The sequence below is a fragment of the Ammospiza nelsoni genome, chromosome 7 (assembly GCF_027579445.1).
Source record: "Ammospiza nelsoni isolate bAmmNel1 chromosome 7, bAmmNel1.pri, whole genome shotgun sequence".
Taxonomy (NCBI): Eukaryota; Metazoa; Chordata; class Aves; order Passeriformes; family Passerellidae; genus Ammospiza; species Ammospiza nelsoni.
This window is the reverse complement of record NC_080639.1, coordinates 24767360-24784707: the sequence shown is the minus strand read 5'-3', so window position 1 is coordinate 24784707 and position 17348 is coordinate 24767360. Positions and strand designations below refer to the sequence as shown.

The following is a 17348-nucleotide window of genomic DNA, read 5'->3' as shown; positions in this document are numbered from 1 at the left end:
GCCAGCAGGGCTGGGGGAACACAAACCTCCATGGCGGGGCGCTGCGATTCAGGAACGGGCTGGATCAGTGCAGCACCGGGGTCTCCCCGGCCGGGCAGCTGGAGCCGGGCGAGCACTGGCCCACGGCCCACAGCACGGCCCGGCCGGCTGCCGGTGGGTGATCCAGGCCCATCTCTGACGCATATCCCTTCCTTTGGGTGGCGGTTTTTGTTTTTCCCTTCCCCAGGAGCTCTGATAAACATTCCGGAGCCGGACGATATCCGGGCCGGTGCTGACCCTTGCTATGCCAGGAGCAGCCGCAGCACCAGCCACCCTGGCCCTCACACAGACCCCTGCACACCAGAGATGCTTCCCATGGCCAGGCACTGAGGTGCTGGCAAACCAGGCAGATGGTGTGGCTGGAGCTGGAGACACGCTGTCAAAAGGGACACTGACATCCCAGACCTTCCCAAAGCAAGCCAGATTCACAGCCCCACTATTTAGAAAGAATGTGGACCCCAAGAGAGGGCATCAAGGCACCCTACTCCCTCCAGCCCTGTAAGTGGTTCCCCTGCCCAAGCCACCCTGTGGTCTGGAAATGCAGTTGTCAAAGAGGAATGTGACTCAGTGGCCACATTGGTGTCCCACAGGACAGTGCTTGGGCAGCATAAATGCCTGCTCAGCCCATGTGATCCCACCTCGTGGGGTTCCACATCACCCCATGAGGGACCACTTCCTCCCAAGCAAGTTCATCTCAGCTTTGTGCCGCTTACATCCCAGCTGGGCTGTGAATCACTTCCGCACACACCCCACCATTCTCTGCTCACCTCGAGACCCTGCCTCAAGTACAGGGGATCCCAGGGACAGCCACAGGCCACAGCAACTTCCCCAGCCATTCTCAGAGCCTTTCCCCTGTTTTCCAGCCCAGCCACAGCCACCAAGCCCTGCTGAGCCCTCTCTTAGCAACAGTGTGGGGCAGTGTGAGCAGCCATCAGGCACCTCACAGCAAAAGACGCTTTTAGGGAACAGGCTGGCACCACTAAACTGGGGATGTTGGGGAAGGATTTTCCCTCTCCAGCACCCCTGCTCCCCATTCCAACTGCAGCATCCTTCTCCCCTGCCAGGCATAAGGGACTGCAGTGTCTGTGCTCTGTCACACCCTGCCCTGCACAGGGGTCAGGTACCCTCTGCCCACACCACGTGCTGGCTGCTCCTGCCCTCACATTTTTTGCGGCTCTGGCAAAACTCCTGTTTATGCAACATGTCCCCGGCAGGAGGACGGCATGTTTCCATGCACAGCCGCTCCCCCCCTCTCCAGCTCCACCCTGCCCAGCACAGCCCTGGTGTGTGAGGCACAGGGCAGCCACACAGAACCCCGGCACAGGAGTCCCTGGGAGGAGCAGCGGCCCGTGCACCCCACAGCCCCTCTCTGCCCCCACCAGTGCCCAGGGGTGCTGCTTTTGGGACTTCTTCCATCGGGTGGGGGTGACTGGCAGATGCGCCGAAGGGCAGGGAGCGGCTTGGCCGGCGGCTCAGGGTGAGTCAGACTGGGCTGATGCTGGGGCACAGAGGTCCCACCGCTCCCAGGCTTCCCTCCAAGCATCCCCAGCCCACCGTGCAGCTGGGTCAGGGACTGTCACTGTGCCATCCTGTCCGTGCCTGGATGCCTGGACAGCACCCATGCCAGGGCAGAGGCCATTTTCCAGAAGATGCACCAGGCAAAGAGCCACTCACTCAGGGATGTCCCCTGAACTGGGACAAACGCTGTCTCCTGTTTCTCCCTTGGTATGCTGATGAGGAGCCGCCCTGTAGCCCATCCCCGCCAGGAAGGCGGCAGCAGGACCAGGACAGAGGTTACCCAGTACACACGGCCCTGCAAATTAGGGATGAAACGCCACAGGGGACACCAGCCATTCCACCCCACAGTGGCCATGGGGGCCACCCCTGGCACCCCATGACACCCTGGGACACACAGCACACTGGCACGGTAACAGCACACAGCAGCCCGTGGCTGGCCTGGCCAGCAGCCCTGGGCCAGGAGCATGGGACAGGACAGGAAAAACAATGTACAGAGAAGCTTCAAGGGGTTGCAGTGGAGGCAGCTGCACCAAAATAGCCCTGGTTTCAACCCAAATAAGGGCAGGTCCCGGCTCTGGGGCGGTTTCAGCAATCAGCCTCAATGCTGCCAAGTGCAGATGAGGGGAAGGGAGAGAAGGTATCATCCCTGACCCTGCCTGGGGAGAGAAGGGTGTTTTTGGGGATCAGGAGGGGGACAGAGATGCCTCCACATGACCAGGACAGGGACTGTCCCTACTTTGCTCGCAGGCGCTGGCTCGGCACAGGGCCGGCCACAGGCAGGGATGTGCTGTGCTCCAGTGCCTAAAAAGGCAACATCTGGAGGCAGCAGGTCTGGATCCAGCCCCACGGGCCAGCACGCGCCTGCCTGGCTCTGGCCCCACAGCCCCAGTCCTGCCCTGCTCTGCCCCCAGCACCACACACGTGTGCTGCCACCCCACTGCGGGGACAGCCCTCAGCCCAGACCCATGGGGACCCACAACCAGCCTAAGGAAGAGCATAGGGTCACTGCCCCCCTCGGCAACAGACTTGCCCCAGGAAAAGCACCAGGATCCCCCCAACTCCCCAGAACCAAACCAGACACCAGGACTGGCCAGGGAGCAGCTTCTGCACCAGGGAACAGAGTCACACCAGGACTGGCCGGGACAGACTCTGCTGCAGGGGGTTTTACCAGGACAGGTCCATGAACAGGTTCTTACATTGGATTGGTCAATGCATGGATTCTCACATGAGATTGGGCAGCAACAGGATTCTCATCTGGGGCTGGCCTGTGCGTGGATTCTCACCTGAGATCAGTAAACGCAGGGATTCTCACACAGGATTGGCCAGCACATGGATTCTTACACGGGATTAATCACTCGCCAGGCTGTCCCATAGGACTGGTCAAGCCCTGGATTCTGACAGGGGATTGGTCAGAGCACTGACTCTGGTGCAGGATTGGTCAGAGCAGCGATTCCCACACAGGACTGGCCAGCGCTCGGATTCTCACATGGAGCTGATCAACAAATGGATTCCGACATGGAGCACGGGCACTCCTGTGGGACTGATCAGCCTGGCAGCAGACTGTGCCCCACCCTGAGCCCAGGGCAGGATCCTTCCCACACATCCACTCTGCTGGAGCATCAGGCAAGCCCCTCCTGTGCACTCAGACCCCGCTGCACACTTTTGGCAGCCTCACAGCATCTGCCAGTGCCCATGGGTCTGGGACCCAGCTCGAGGGGGGTCCAGGTGCCAAAATAAGTCCTGGCTGCCCCAAGGGGTCTTAGCCCCCCAGTACTGAGCCCTACTTGTGAAAATAGGAAAGGCCCAAAGCAGATGGAGATGAGTCAGTGCTGTGTCCTCACCCTGCAGGTCAGAGCTGAAAACACTACAGGGGACCTGAAATGCTGAGCAGCACCTCCAAAACTGGTGTCTCCCCATCTGCAGTTTTGAGGAGATGAGGGAATAGGAGGGAGAAGTGGAGACAAAGATACACTCTCCCTACCCAGGAGCTGTGCTGTGGGACTGTTTTCTCTCTTGTGTCCCAAAACCCATCGGGGAAGCTCCAATGCTGATCAGGGTCTGATGGCACTGTGACCAGATACCCCAGGGATGAGCTCTCACAAGGCTAGGAACTAGACAGTGGCAAAGCAAGGAGGGTTGCCCAGAGCATAAGCAAATGGACCCTCTGCAACTCAAGACCCCAAAAGGGCACATGGGAGAGAACAGCTCCAAGGCCCAGCAGGATCACTAAGAGGCTTCGTTAGAGTGGGTGAGAGCTGGACGCTCGTTTCCCACCGATACACTTTCCCTGGGGGTGGCTCCAGACTCCAGACAGGACACACGTTGTCATCCCAGGGCCATCATGCTGCAGGGACAAGAGGTGCCTGCTTGGTTGCCTCCCAGAACGCCCAGACTCAAGTGCCATGAGCACCCAGGGGGTGCAGCCACTGTCACCCCAGTGTCCCTGCCAGCTGTCCTCCAGCACACACACTGGAGTCACCCACCCACCGCACCAGGGCTGACGCCAGCGCCGAGCGGGCTCAGGCGCCCGGGAACGGAGCACTTCTCTTTTTTTCCTTGTTTTCCCCTTAAACGCAAACGGGCTGATGCCTCCCTCGCTCGGTCGTTTCCTCTCCCAGCAGCACAGCCCAAAAACATCTGCGCTGGGACCTGCCCTGACGGAGTTAACCCTCTGCGGGCCCGGCGGCGCCGAGGGGCCGGGGATCCCTGCCGGGGGGGCGGCGGGGGGGGGGGGCTGGCACCCGCCGGGGCTGCCTCGCCACTCATTAACCCGGAGTTTAACCATTGACGGTTCCGCCGCCGAGGGGGGGTTAACCCGTGGGCTGCCAGGGTGTCCCGGCCGCGGGGAGCCCCCCAGAGTGTCCTCCCCGCGGGGTGACAGGAGCCCGGCATCGCCCCCCCCGGCTGCGGGGCGGGAGCGGGGTGCCGGGGGCGGACCCCGCTTTCCCGCGCACTCCTCGCTCCGCGGGGACGTGTCCCTACGCACTTCGGGGAGGCCAGGGGGGGACGCAAAGCCCAGCGCCTGTGTGTCCCCCTCCGGAGCACCCTGAGAGTCACCGGCCCTGGCCAGGCGGGGAGGGGGGCGGGGGGGGGGGGCGCTCACAGGTCCCTGCCGGCGGCAAACCGGCCCTCGCCCCCTGCCCAAGCTCTCCTCCCTGCGAGCACCGTATCGCCCTCTTCAAGACCCCCTCCCGCACACCGAGACCCCTCCTAGTGACAGACAGCTGCGGACCCCCCAACACCGGGGACAGCACCCCCCCTCCACGCACCACCCCATCACCGCTCGGATATCACGCGTGGCCCCCGCCCCCTGGAGAGATGACACCCCCGGCAGCACCCTCCCTCCCGGGGGGCCTGGGGACCCTGCGCCCTCACCTCCCGCCCGTACCTGGTTCATGACGCTCCCGAAATCCATCCGGGGTCTCGCCTGCCTACATCCGAGAGGGACGGCACCGCAGCCTCACCTGGCCCGGGGGGCGCGGGGGGCGGCCGGAGGGGCCGCGGGGGGCAGGCGGGAGCCCGGCGTCGCCCGGGCGGGCAGGAGTGAAGGCAGACTGCAGGCAGAGCCCCCTTCCCTCCCCGGGCCAAGCCTGGAGAAGGAAGGAAGGAAGGAGGGAGGGAGGAGGGAGGGGAGGGAAGGAGGGGGAGAGCCGAAGGGTTTCGCTCCCCAGAAGCGGGACCCCGGCGATGGCAGGGCGCGGGGAGGTCCCGCCGGCTCCCCGCTCCCCTCCGCACCCCCGGGGCGGCCGGGGGCTGGGGAGCCCGGGGCGCCGGCCCCGGCCCTGGGGAGGAATGGGGTCCCGGTCGGCTTTTTCCACCGCTCCTCTCCCTTCTCTCGTTTCTTCTCCCTCTTTCTTCTCCTCTTCCCTCTCCCCAGCTGCACGGCGCGCTCCAAGTCCGGCCCCGCTCCGCTCCCCTCGCCTCCCCCAAAAACGCCCTTAAAGGCAACCGGGAGCCTGACTCGAGCAGCTGGCCCTGGGGTAGGGGTGCCGGCAGGTGGGCACACCCCCCCCCCACCCCCCAAAAAACAAAAATTATCCCCCCCACACCTCGGCCACGTCCGCCTGCAAAGCCCCTGGCAGCCGGTGCCGAGGGGCCGCGGCGGGCGGCGGGGAGCAGCGGGGTCGGGGCCTTATCGCCCTGCGTGACGCCACCGGCGTCCCGGTGCCCTTGGCGGGGGGGTGGCAGGGACCGGTGTGTGGGGCCCTGCTTGGGGCCTGCCTGGCACCCCCTGGCACAACTTGGGGCCCCCCTGCCATATGCGGGACCAACTAATGGTCCTTAGGTGTCCCGCACCCCCAGCGTTGGAGAGGATGTGGAGATTTATCAGCCCACCTCTCAACTAAAAATCAAAGCCAAAATGCTGGAAAAGCCCCGTCTGTCCCTTGGCACCTAAGGTCATGCCAGTCCCAGTTTGCCTGTCCCAAACCTGGAGTGTGCCCAGCATCCCCCTGGCCTTCCTCCTGTCTCCCCTCCTCCTCCTTCCTTCTCCTCCTCCTCGGGGGGCTGCATGTCGATGGCTGGAGCCCCGGTCTCCCTTGCTGCCCCTGGGGCAACCCAGCCCCAGCCCTGGTGAACAAGCAAGTGCTCAGTGCCAGGAGACCCCCCAGCAAAGAGGAGAAGCCCACCAGCAGCAGCCCAGAGAGTGGCGAGCTAGCCAGGCAGGCGTGAGCCAGGCACCCGGCCCAGGGCTGTTGACATTTTCTCACCCAACGCCTCCCCGTTCCTGTTTGCATTTCCGTCCTGAAGCTGTGGGCTCAGCCAAAAGGCTGGAACTGGCTCTGCTGGAGCGGTGCAGGACCCCAACACCCCTCCTACCTCACCACCCCTTCAAAAGTCACCAGGGAGGGGTCTGTGCAAACGGGCTCTCCCATTGCCCACCCCCAAGTCCCCCTAAGGGACACCACCCCTGTAGTTACACTCCAGTTCAAGATCTTTCCCAGTCCCTCCATGCCTCAGCTTACACAGCAACCCAACAGTGCCATGGGATGGGAGCACCAAAAGGCACTGTGGGGACCCTTCCTGCTGCCAAGGACAAAGCACCACAGCCAAACATCTCTGGAGAGCATCTCCTCATCCCCCTCCAAAGCAAGCACCAGCCAGCCCCTCAGCCCTCCCCAGCACCCAACAGCACAGGGTCAGATCCCAACAGCTACCACTCTAGGGACAAAACCCCATGGCCAGGATCCACTGACACCCCTAAACAAGTCCCACCATCCCCATAGCCCACGAAAACCAGGCATCCCAAAAAGATGGGAGTGCTGCCACAAGGATGGAGGGGCAAAGAACATCCTGCACCAGCAGTGCACAGCATGGACCCCAGCCCAGCTCCAGCACAGACCCCTGCACAGGCCCCAGAGCCCAAACTACTCAGGAGGAGGCCACAGGATTGCTCCCAGACCCTGGGAAACATCAGCAGAGGAAGAGCTGGGGCCAGATGGGAAAGTATCAGCAACTGAATGGGATGGAAATGAGTGGGTGAGCAAAGGGCACTGATAGCTCCTCGTCCCTGTCCTGGTCCCCAGGGCAGTGACAGGAAATGTCCCCTGGGGACATGACGTGTCCCTTTCACAGGACACAGCCAGAGAAGTCCTGACAACATCCTTGAACTACAGCTGCCAAAGTATCTCCCAGAGCCATAGGGTCGAAGTGCCAGTGGGCACAAGTCCAGTGGTCTGCAAAGTGGTTCCAGTGACTCCCAGCCCCCCCAGACAAACCACCCCTCACATGAAACAGCTCCTCTGTGACCCAAAACAAACACCCCTGAGCATCATTACCCCAGATGTCAGTGGAAGAAAGGAGACCTGGGGACCAGGCACCCAGGTGTGGTTCATCTCCAGAGATTAAAGGAGGTAAGCCCCAGTGCAAGGTCTGTACAGCCCCTCTTGAGCCAGACTTTTCAGCTGTACTGGGATCACTGACACCTCTTGGAGGGTCCTGGGAGTTCCCAGGGACCCAGCACCCTTCCCAGGGCAGGTATCAGGAGGAGTGGCCACGGGAGATGCAAACTGCTCCGGGAAGGGAGAAAACCAGTGGGAAATAAGGCAGGCCTGGACCCTCCTTCCCACCATGACGGGGCTCTGGGAAGATGGATGCAGCCCTAGGAGCTGCCAAGGAGGGAGGCTGGTGGTCCCCACTGCCTCATCTGACCCCTCCCAGGCCAGTCCTGGCCAGTGCTCAGCAGTGCAGCGAGCATGAGCAGTGTCAGCATCCCCTCTCCCCTGCCCATCCTCTCCGTGCAGCACCCCGAGGGTGCAGGGAAGGGCCCCAAGTTCTCCCAGCAGTGGAGCCGGCCCCCCACTGGAGCTGAAAGGCCGAATATTTGGGCAGTGACGTAAAGAGGGGGAAAAAGGAAAGAGGAAAAAAAAAAGAACAATAAAACCCCCTCCAGGACCTGCTGCACAAATACAACCTGGCACAGTACCGGGGCAGGGCTGAGCCCCACAGCTCCCCATCCCTCCACCCCAGCTGGGCCCATACCGGGGTCAAGGACGTATTCCTGCTCGATTCCTTCCCTCCCACGCACCGCCCCCTCTGTTGTGGAGACCAGGGGTGTTGCTAATTACCTGTGCCAAAGCTCTGGGGGGTGGCTTTGAATGGGGCTATCAGGGACAGGGACCTGACGGGCACTCCCCTGTGACCAGCACGTCATCTTCCCCTCCACAGCACGGGGAGGAAGCAGAGTGACTGGGGCAGGGAGCAGGGACCGCACAGACACAGATCCCATTACAAGAGTCTTCCATAGCTGGGACATGGATGTCCCCTCCTTGCAGCCCCCAGGAACCTGCAATACATGGCCTGGCCATACCCCCAACACTGCCTGGGCCCCTGGCCATGGCATGGCTTCACCAGGAGTCAAGCCTTCCTGGAAGTGTCCAACCACCCCTTGCCTCAGTTTCCCTTCCTAGTTCTGACTTGCTTAACAAGCAGGGGGTATTCCCAGCACCAGCTGAGGGGTGCACACCCCCTCACCCCCACCACCAGGCCCTGCCATGGGTCCTGCAGCCGTCCAAGGGCCCGTCACCGCCGCGGGCACTGGGAGCGATTGCTCTGGCCGGGACATGCCTCGCTGCCCGGCCCTGGCCCTGCTCCAGCCCCAGTTTAATGATGGACAAACCTGCTCCCCCTGGAGCCCCATCACAGGGGGCACTTGAAAAACAACACAGGCCTGGCACAAGGCCAGCGGGGACGGATGGCAGTGAACTGGGAGCACATGCATGTGACCACCCGCCTGTGTGCGAGCGCGCTCACACACACAGATGGGTGTTCTTGCACACACGTGCATTTCCTGCAGCCCATGCACTTGTGCATGCATCTCTGAGCACACACAGCCACACACACACATGCTCACATACACAGGCACACACACACGTGTGTGTGGCGTGGCTCCAATGCACACTTTCAGCTTCTAGGAAGAGACACTGGGGGGACAACACCTAGACCTCTTGCCCCGTGCTATGTGATGTGCCTCAGTTTCCCCTCTTGGCACAGTCCAGCACCCCCACTCACCCAGCACTGCTGGGCCCCTGGGTGGCAGGCTGGAGCCTTGCCAGACCCAGGGGCTGGCACAGGCGCCATTTCCCAGAACCAAGCACCAGCAATCGCCAGCCGATCGGCAGCCAAACGCCACAGCACTCGCTGTCCCCCAGCCAAACCATCCATCGTGGGGCCAGCTCCCTCTACAGGAAGCAGCACAGTCCCCCATCTTTTCTCAGCCTCTCCAACCAGCATCTGGCCACAGTCAGAGTGAGGGCATACCGGGGGATGCAGACACTCCTAGGATATCCCTTGATTTGGGACGTGCCTGCATGGCCCCACTGCTCGGAGTGTCCTCGGTCAGAGAGCAGTGTCACCACTGATCCTGGCTGTGCCACTGCCAGCACGTGCCACCCACAACACAGGCTCACCCATGCCTGAACACAAGCACAGAAGTACTGCACCCCACACCACGTTCCCTGCCTCCTGCTGCCCCCACACAGGGCTGGGTGACTCAGCCTCCCCGCTTTTCAAGGAAAGATACACCCCCGCAGCTCTGGGCAGGCAGTTTTGGTGCAGGGAGGGAGGGAGGGGCAGGCTGTGTGTGTCACATACATACCAGTGTCCATCCATCCAACCGTCCCTCTCCGAGAGAGGGAGGGAGGTTTGCTAAGCAAGGAAAAATCCCTGAGCAAAGGCACAGGGCGCAAGAAGGGCCTTACATGGGCATGGGAACAGAGTTGTGCTTCCCAGCTGATGAGTGTGCAGCTGCCCTGGCCCCTCCACAGCCACCCACGGGCACCAGGCATCCCACCAGCATCACTGCCAGCACAGGGCACTGGGTTCCACCACTGCTATCCCACTGTCTTTCAGGCAGGATGGAAACTTGAGGTATGCAGGTCACTGCCAGGGCACAGGTCCTGCCCTCCCTGCTACAGCTCTGCCTGCTCGCTGCCTTCTCACGGAGGGGGCACTCACTAGCACCCCAAAAGCTCCCAGGCGTCCCCACATACGCTCCAGTGCCCCCCTCCCTTTATCCCCATGGTATCCCCTAGCACCCCACACTGATTACCAAGAGTACAACTCCTTACACCCCCATCTCTCCCCCTCCCCTACACCTGGTCCATTTGAGGTTTGTAAGTGAGGGCTTTCCCCCCAGGATGCAGCTGGCTGGGAGCTGGCCATGCTACGGGGCAGAATAAAGAGGTGGAGCAAGTGCTAGGGAGGTAAATGTGGGGACCAAAGAGCAGACACTGCCAGCAGCATGGTGGGGCAGACTCCAGGGCCAGGAGACACCAGAGCCAGGGGACACCAGGACTTTGGCAGCATATCCAGGGCAGGAAGAGGAAGCACTGCAGAGTGCAGCTGCCAGCTCTTTGGGGGTGAGTTCGTCTTCCCTCTCCAAAGTATCCTGGAAGTGCAGGGGTTAAACATGAGGGAGTTCAGGTAAACAAGAGGCCATTTTTGCTCCATGCCAAGCCCCCTCCCCACGTGCACCCTCCTCGGAGACCCTACAATAACAGGCTGGCGTGTGAGTCAGCTGGCCATCTGCCCAACCGGAGGAGCCCCTCCCTGGGCGCTGGCCCAAAGGAGCTCTGCGCAAGGCCCCTGGCCCTGGCCCCATGCACGCTCCCCCCAGCAGCAAATCCCTCGGCTAGCTGGCCCCACAGAGGGGGCTCCAGCTTCCAGCGAGCGTGGGAAGGGTGATGGAGGCTAATGAAATGCAGCCGGCCGGGAGAGCGAGCTGTACACAGCCCATGCGCACAGCCCAGCCAGATGCTGGGAGCCTGGTATGACCCCCCTCTCGGTGTACAGCCCCCTGTCAGGCATCAGAGAATCCCCACCGGGCTCACACCCAGACACACACACTTCCTGACACTCCCTCCTGCCTGGAAACCACTGGCAGATGCTCCCTGCCACTGTACCACAGGCATCCCCTCCTGCACGCCCCTCCCAGCTCTCCCCACAGCACCCCGGCAAAGCCACCTTCCCTGGCCCCAGCCTTCCTGGGGTGCCCGGGGTGACACAGGCTCCTGGGGTGGCCCAGAGTTGACACAGTGTCCTGGGGCTGGCACAGCTCCACTGAAAAACCTCCCAGTCATCTTTGCCCAGCCCATACAAGGCCCAGGGTACCCCACAGTCCCCAGTTCCCCCAGGAGCCCAGCTGAGGCTCAGTGCCAGGGCTGCTGCCAGCGCTTGCCCTGCTCCACCACCCATACCATGGCACCCTGCAAAGCCCAACGTGTGCCCAGCCCCTGGCACAGCACCCCCCTTCCTTCTCCCTCCCTGCCCAGCTGGGCACAGGCAATGGGCACGGGAACAGGCATGTCCCAGCCTATGCTGTCTGCCTGGGGCATGCCAGTCTCTTCCCGCCCAGGATGCCAGCCCCAGAGATAGCTGGCATACACGCCTCCCTAGGGATTAAGAACACGAAGCCTCCCCTGCCCTGGCAGCACAGTAATGGGCACCGTGCCCACCTCCCGCTCCTTGGAGAACCTGGGTTGCAGTAGGGTCCCCCTCTGCTGGTGCAGCAGCTGGATAGACAGGCACCGCTGGGCATCCTCTGTCTCCTGCCAGCAAGATCCGCCCCTGGCTGGGCATCGGCAGAGCTGCTCAGCCTGTGTGTATGCAGCTGGCAGCACTCAGCCACGGCGCATGGCACCCACGTGCCCAACACTCACCCTGGCAAAGGGCACCCCGCTCCAGGCACTGGGGCACAGATACCTGCTGGTCTGCTCTGACAAGGGCTGCACCCAAAATCCCAGCCTGATACACAGACAGGCACATGCTGTCAGTGACCAGGCAGCAGGATGGCACTGTCAGCCTCACCCAGTGGTGACACCAGTGCCACCATGACCAGCTGAGAGCCACCAGCCCATTTGGGTGCCCATCCAGTGGGGTCAGCTGGCATGGACCATGGCATCCTCCCTTCTGAGTCCCCAGCACCTGCAGGCAGGGCTGGGATACACCTCAGGACACTGCCTTACCTTGGCTTGGCACTTGGTGTGGCAGGAGAGCTTGCAGCCTGCGGGAGAAAGAGGGAGAGAGAGTTATTGGAGGCAGGAGGGAGAGCAGTGCCAGGGGGCAGCCTGCAGGCACCCCACATGCAGGGCAGGAAGGAGGGGCACCCAGCACTGCAGGGCACTGCAGAGCACCTTGGCACTGGGCACTGCCAGGACATGCACGTGCGTGCAGGGACGCCCACACCTCGCACTGTGCACACACATTCCAGGTGGCACCAGCACAGCAGCAGGCACACAAATTGTGGCTCTGGGATAGACACGCTGCCAACGAGCCAGTGAGTGTGTGTGAGTGCAAGCCCCCATGCCCAGGGTGAACAGCATGGAGGCAGACCATGCACACACAGGTCTCATGGGGCCTCTCATGGACACTGGCATGACTGAGAACACCACAGGGGTCCTGCCATTGCCTGTGCTCCCTCCCTCCTTCCTGTGCACTGCTGCTGCACACTTTCACCCATGCCCTGTGGAGGGCACGTGCTCATGGGCAGTGCAGGATTGTTTGCCACTGCTGGGACACATACAGGGCACCACTATGCTGCCTGATTAGCCCTGCAAACACACATGTCCCATCCCCAGGGACACAAGGGTCCCCACGCAGCATGGCCACAGCCGCACCCCAATCCCTGTTCTCCTTGGGCCCGTTTCCTGCAGCACAGGAAGCCTCATTGTTCCCATTTCCTCTGTCCACCCCTCACACGGGGCTCAGCGACACCGCACACGTGCGAGGGCTGGCGGCCCCACCTGTGACCCACTGGGTGCCATGGGCAGCAAGCACGGCTCAGGGTGACACCCACGAGTGTGCACAGACCCCCACCCATGTGCACAGACCCCCACCCATGTGCACACACGTGGTGGCCGCTGCACACTCACTGAGCGTGCACAAAGCTGACACACGGCCACGTACACGTGTGACACCTCAGTGTCTCCATGGGCCACCCTGGCCTCCCAGCCACCTTCCCACCCACAAAGGCACCACACACTCTCTCACAGCCACAGCTCTCCCTCTAACACACAGGCACACATTTGTGTGTGTGCACAGACTGGCACATGTTCCCACACTCTGATCCTTGTGCATGCAGGCATACACACACATCCCCAATGTCCTGACCTCCCTGGCACGTCCCCATGCACCCGCGCTCCCACAGCCCCAGCTCACCTCTGCAGGTGCTGCCCTGCCGGGTGATGGCCTGCCGGCAGATCCCACAGGCCTTCACCTTCTTGAAGCTCGTCATCTTGAAGGAGTGTGCTGGAGGGGCCTCCAGGTCCTGGGGCTGGGGGGAACACGGGGCTTCGTCAGCGGGAACAAGGTGGTACCAAGTCCCAGACACTCAACTCTGACCTGCCTGTTTCCCCTGGGCGGCAGCTCATCCTCCTCCCATGTCCCCCACACATCTTCACCTGTGTCCGTGTCCTTTGCAGCACTATGGGAATGGGCTACAGAATAGGGGGTACAGGGATGGGGGGTATGGAGTGGGGATAGGGGGTACAGGGGAACGGATGGGGGGTATGGAGTGGGGATAGAGGGTACAGGGGAGGGGGGTGGGGCACTGCCTCCACCCCTTTAAATAGTCTCTGCCGCCCCCTGGCGGTGCGGGCCTCTGTGTGTGCACACATGCACACACTTGAGTGCTCACACATCTGTGCACGTATATGTGCGTGTGTGTGCACGCACAGATTGTGTGCACAGATGTGCATGTGTGTGTCCATGCTGTTTGTGCTGTGTGAGCACATACAGAGGCGTGCACAGCTGTGTGCATGCATGTGTGTGAGCACATACATGTGTGTGCATGCACAGATGTGTGCACACTCGTGCGTCCCTGCATGTGGGTACACCTCCATGTGTGCCTGTGAATACTTGCCCGTGCACAAGTGTCTCTGTGAGCACATGTGTGTGGACACAGCTGTGTATGTCTGCACACATGGGAGGTAAAAACGCTTGAATGCACATGTATGTGTGCAAACTCGTGTGCACATGTGAATGTGCATAGATAAACGTGTAGATAATACATGCATGTATTTGCACGTGTGTGGGTACACAGATAAGTGCACAAAAATCTATGTGCACGCTCGAGTACGTGCGAGTGCTGCCAGTAGGGTGCCCACGCTGAGGGTGTCTCGCTGTCATGCTGTGTTTTGGGGTGCATGCCAGGCAGCGTGTGCTGAGGTGTGTCTTGGAGGTGTGTAAAGGGGGCACAGAGCCCCCTGAGCATGAGCAGCCATGCCCACCCTGTCTGGCACAACCCACAGCAAGAGGAAGCTGATGCCACAAGTGTGACTGAGTGCAGGATGGATCCAAACTGTGCAAGCATGAACTGTGTGTGTTCATGCATGGGAGTTGAGGACGGGGAGGGGTCTTGGCACAGCTGCAGGCAGCCAGTGATCCTCCCAAACTCCCATTTGACTGTTTTTGGAGGGGGGCAACCCTTGGCAGCAGGCCAGCCCTGCCCACCCACCTGCTGCCAGATGAAGACGTGAGCCTCTGTAAATCCGCCTTTTCATGCCAAGACTAATGAGATTAAGCAGAGGCCCGGCGGCCCCCCCTTGCCTTGGCGCCCCGCTCTCCTCCAGCCCACTGCACCAGAGCCAAAAGGGATGGTGCCAAAGTGTCAGGGGGCCGGGTACCTCCCCACAAAATTCTCTCCCTCAGTTTCCCCAGTGCAGACAGAGACAGGAGATGGGCCATCCATGTGCACTGCACGCCTCTGTGTGTGTGCAAACCCCCCTGGGGCTGTGAGGGTGCTGCACATGCACACCCTGTGTGCACATGCACACCTGCAGGCACACATGTCCCCAGCAGCCACAGCAGAGCAGTGGCACGGGCTCATTGTTCCCATACACTGGTCCATGTGCCACCGTGCACACACTCACACAGTTTGTTCATGTGCCTGCAAGCCTCTCTTCCCTGGGCACCTGCTCCCACAGGGCCACTCACCAGTGGTGCCTTGGCAGCCCCCAGAGCTGGTGCCACCCTGCTGGGTGGGTGTGTACACACATACACACACACACACACACACGTGTGTGTGCTCAGACGTGGCGTCACCCACCCGGCAGCCGTGGGAAAAGCTCCCCCAGGACAGGGGCTCCCACGCCGCAGTTGCTGGGTGACAGTGAGACCTAATGATGCCATGAGCTCCTTTGCATATGCAAAGCAGCATCATTGCTGCAGGGTGCCCCGGGAAGAGGCCTTGCCCCCCGCTCCCAGGGACCCACTGGGATGCACAGGGATGCCGACACATCTCCCATGCACATACCCCCCGCTCTGTCCTGGCCTCCATGGCTTCATTAACAGCAATTATCCTCACTAGTGAAAGAGCTGCCCCTTTGATTCCCACACCCCCAGTCTCTTCTGTTTGTCTCATTGCTAACACCATCACTGTGCCTGAGGGGGACCAACCCAGCACCCAGCTCTATGCCCCCCCAGGACCCTGCTGCTGGAGGGGCACTCTGCCCACCCAGTGCCACTCTGCCAGCCAGGGAACCAGCCCATCCCACAAAACAATCCAGTCCCAGCTCCATACTGGCAGCATCCCAATTAGCCTCCCTGCCCCCAAGGCTGGAAACTGTTGGGGGGATGCAGGGGCACAGGCTGAAGGGCTTCTTGGGAACGTCTCCTGGATACCCACCCATGGTACCCACCTCCAGGGACCAGTACCCACATGCTGCAGGAGCAGGGGCGCAAAGGCATCCCTGGCCATGGGGCCCGCCAACATGCAGACCAAAGGAGGCTGGAAGGGGACCCAGGTGTCCTGGGCTGGAAGAGGCACCAGACAAAGACGCCAAGTTAATCAAGAGCTAGGAGACCTGGGTTCATTGCCCAGCACTGCAGAGAGTGCAGTAGCGGGGGGGAACCTGTGACACCCAGTTCCCCTGAGGCTGCAAAGCCACGGTGGGTGGAGGGCACCGGGACACCTGGGTGCAGTCTTTAGGCTCAGGTCCACCCAGAGTTTTGCAACCCGCTGGGCCTCGGGACTCGGTGACTGGGGAGAATGCAGAGCCCCAAACCCCAATACCTAACTGGATCCCCCCCAGTTTTCTGAGTTGCCCTTCCCTTCAGTGAAGTAGCAGATCCTCTGCCCCAGGGAATGGTGGAGCCCCCGGCCAGTGACGCAGGCTGGGCATCGTGGGGGATGGCTGGGCATCTTGGGGGATCAGCCTCCCATCCTCCCCAAGCCCACAACCCTTCCTCACACAGATCCTTCTACAGCCCAGTATGTCCCGCATCCCAGCCCGGTCCCCCCTCTTCGTGTACCCCCAGCCTACTGCCCACCGCCACTTCTCTCTCGGGCTGGCTCCCGCTCCGTTCCCCACAGTCCCCGGGCTCCTCCCGGCCCCGCTCTCGCTCCGGTCCCCCAACCCCACCGCGATGTCCGGCCGTCCCTAGCGGTCTCCGCTCCGTCCCGGTTCCCCCAGAGCCGGTCCAGCCCCGCCATGCCCCCCTGCTCCCAATCAGCCCGTCCCGGTGCAGTCGCGGGCTCCGTCCCGCTGCCCGCGCATCCAGTCCCATCCACCGCCCGCTGCCGGGAGCGGCCCCGCTCCGCGACCCCGCCGCTGCTCCCCCCGGCGCGGCTCGTACCCAGAGCAGGCAGGAGAGGCACAGCCCGGTCATGCTGCCCGCGGCGCGTCCCCGCCGGCCGAGCCCCCGGCCCCTCGCTCCGCCCGCCCGCCCCACCCCGGCCCCTCGCCGCCCCTCCGCCCGGGGGAGGGGGGGAGCGGCGGAGCCCCCCCGAGCCCGCAGCGCCCCAATCGAGTCGGCCGGAGGCGTCTGGGACACCCCCCCACCGCCAGCAGAGGGGCTGCGGGGGCCCGGAGCGGGGCTGTGCGTGTCCCAGGCCCCCTCTTCCCCACTCACACACATTTGGGATCCATTTCCTCCGCTGACCGGGGGACACCCGCCACCCACGTCACCCTCATCCCTCCTCCGGCCTCCGGCGGGTCCTGCGGCGGGATGCACCCCCCCCATGCCCAGCCGAGTCCCCTGGGTGGTCCCGGGATGGGAGACGGGGAGGGATCAGCGGACATCCATGCGCGGAGCTGGGGGGCCTCAGCGAGGGGGGACAAGCTCCGGGCGGGACGGAGAGTGGCTTGGCAGCCTGCGGCCCTGACGGGAATGGATTTGACAGGGGGTGCTCCAGCCCCTCCTGGGGGGCTTGGCCGTGCGACACACGGTTCCCCCTCTCTCCGCCAGTGCTGACTCCGGCTCCAGCCTGGAAACTTGTGCTCAGCTGGCCGTGACCATGAGGGTGTGAGTCAGGGTGCGGGATGTGCCAGGGGGAAGGACACACCGACAGGACA

General features: G+C 62.5%; 1 protein-coding gene across 3 annotated transcripts in view; it reads right to left on the bottom strand.

Moving 5' to 3' along the window:
• Positions 1 to 15720, bottom strand: part of TNS1 (tensin 1) — a 64791-nt gene extending 49071 nt beyond the window's left edge. For 2 of the 3 annotated variants that reach the window (XM_059475652.1, XM_059475654.1), the window contains exons 1-3: positions 15680 to 15720; positions 13213 to 13327; positions 12021 to 12058 (exon numbers count right to left, since the gene is read on the bottom strand). In XM_059475652.1, coding sequence (XP_059331635.1) covers positions 12021 to 12058; positions 13213 to 13288 — 114 coding nt within the window. In that variant the 5' untranslated portion in view covers positions 13289 to 13327; positions 15680 to 15720. Of the gene's footprint in view, positions 1 to 4945; positions 5473 to 12020; positions 12059 to 13212; positions 13328 to 15679 lie in introns of those variants that run through there. The other variant, XM_059475655.1, reaches the window with a different exon arrangement.
• Positions 15721 to 17348: the final 1628 nt, after the last annotated feature.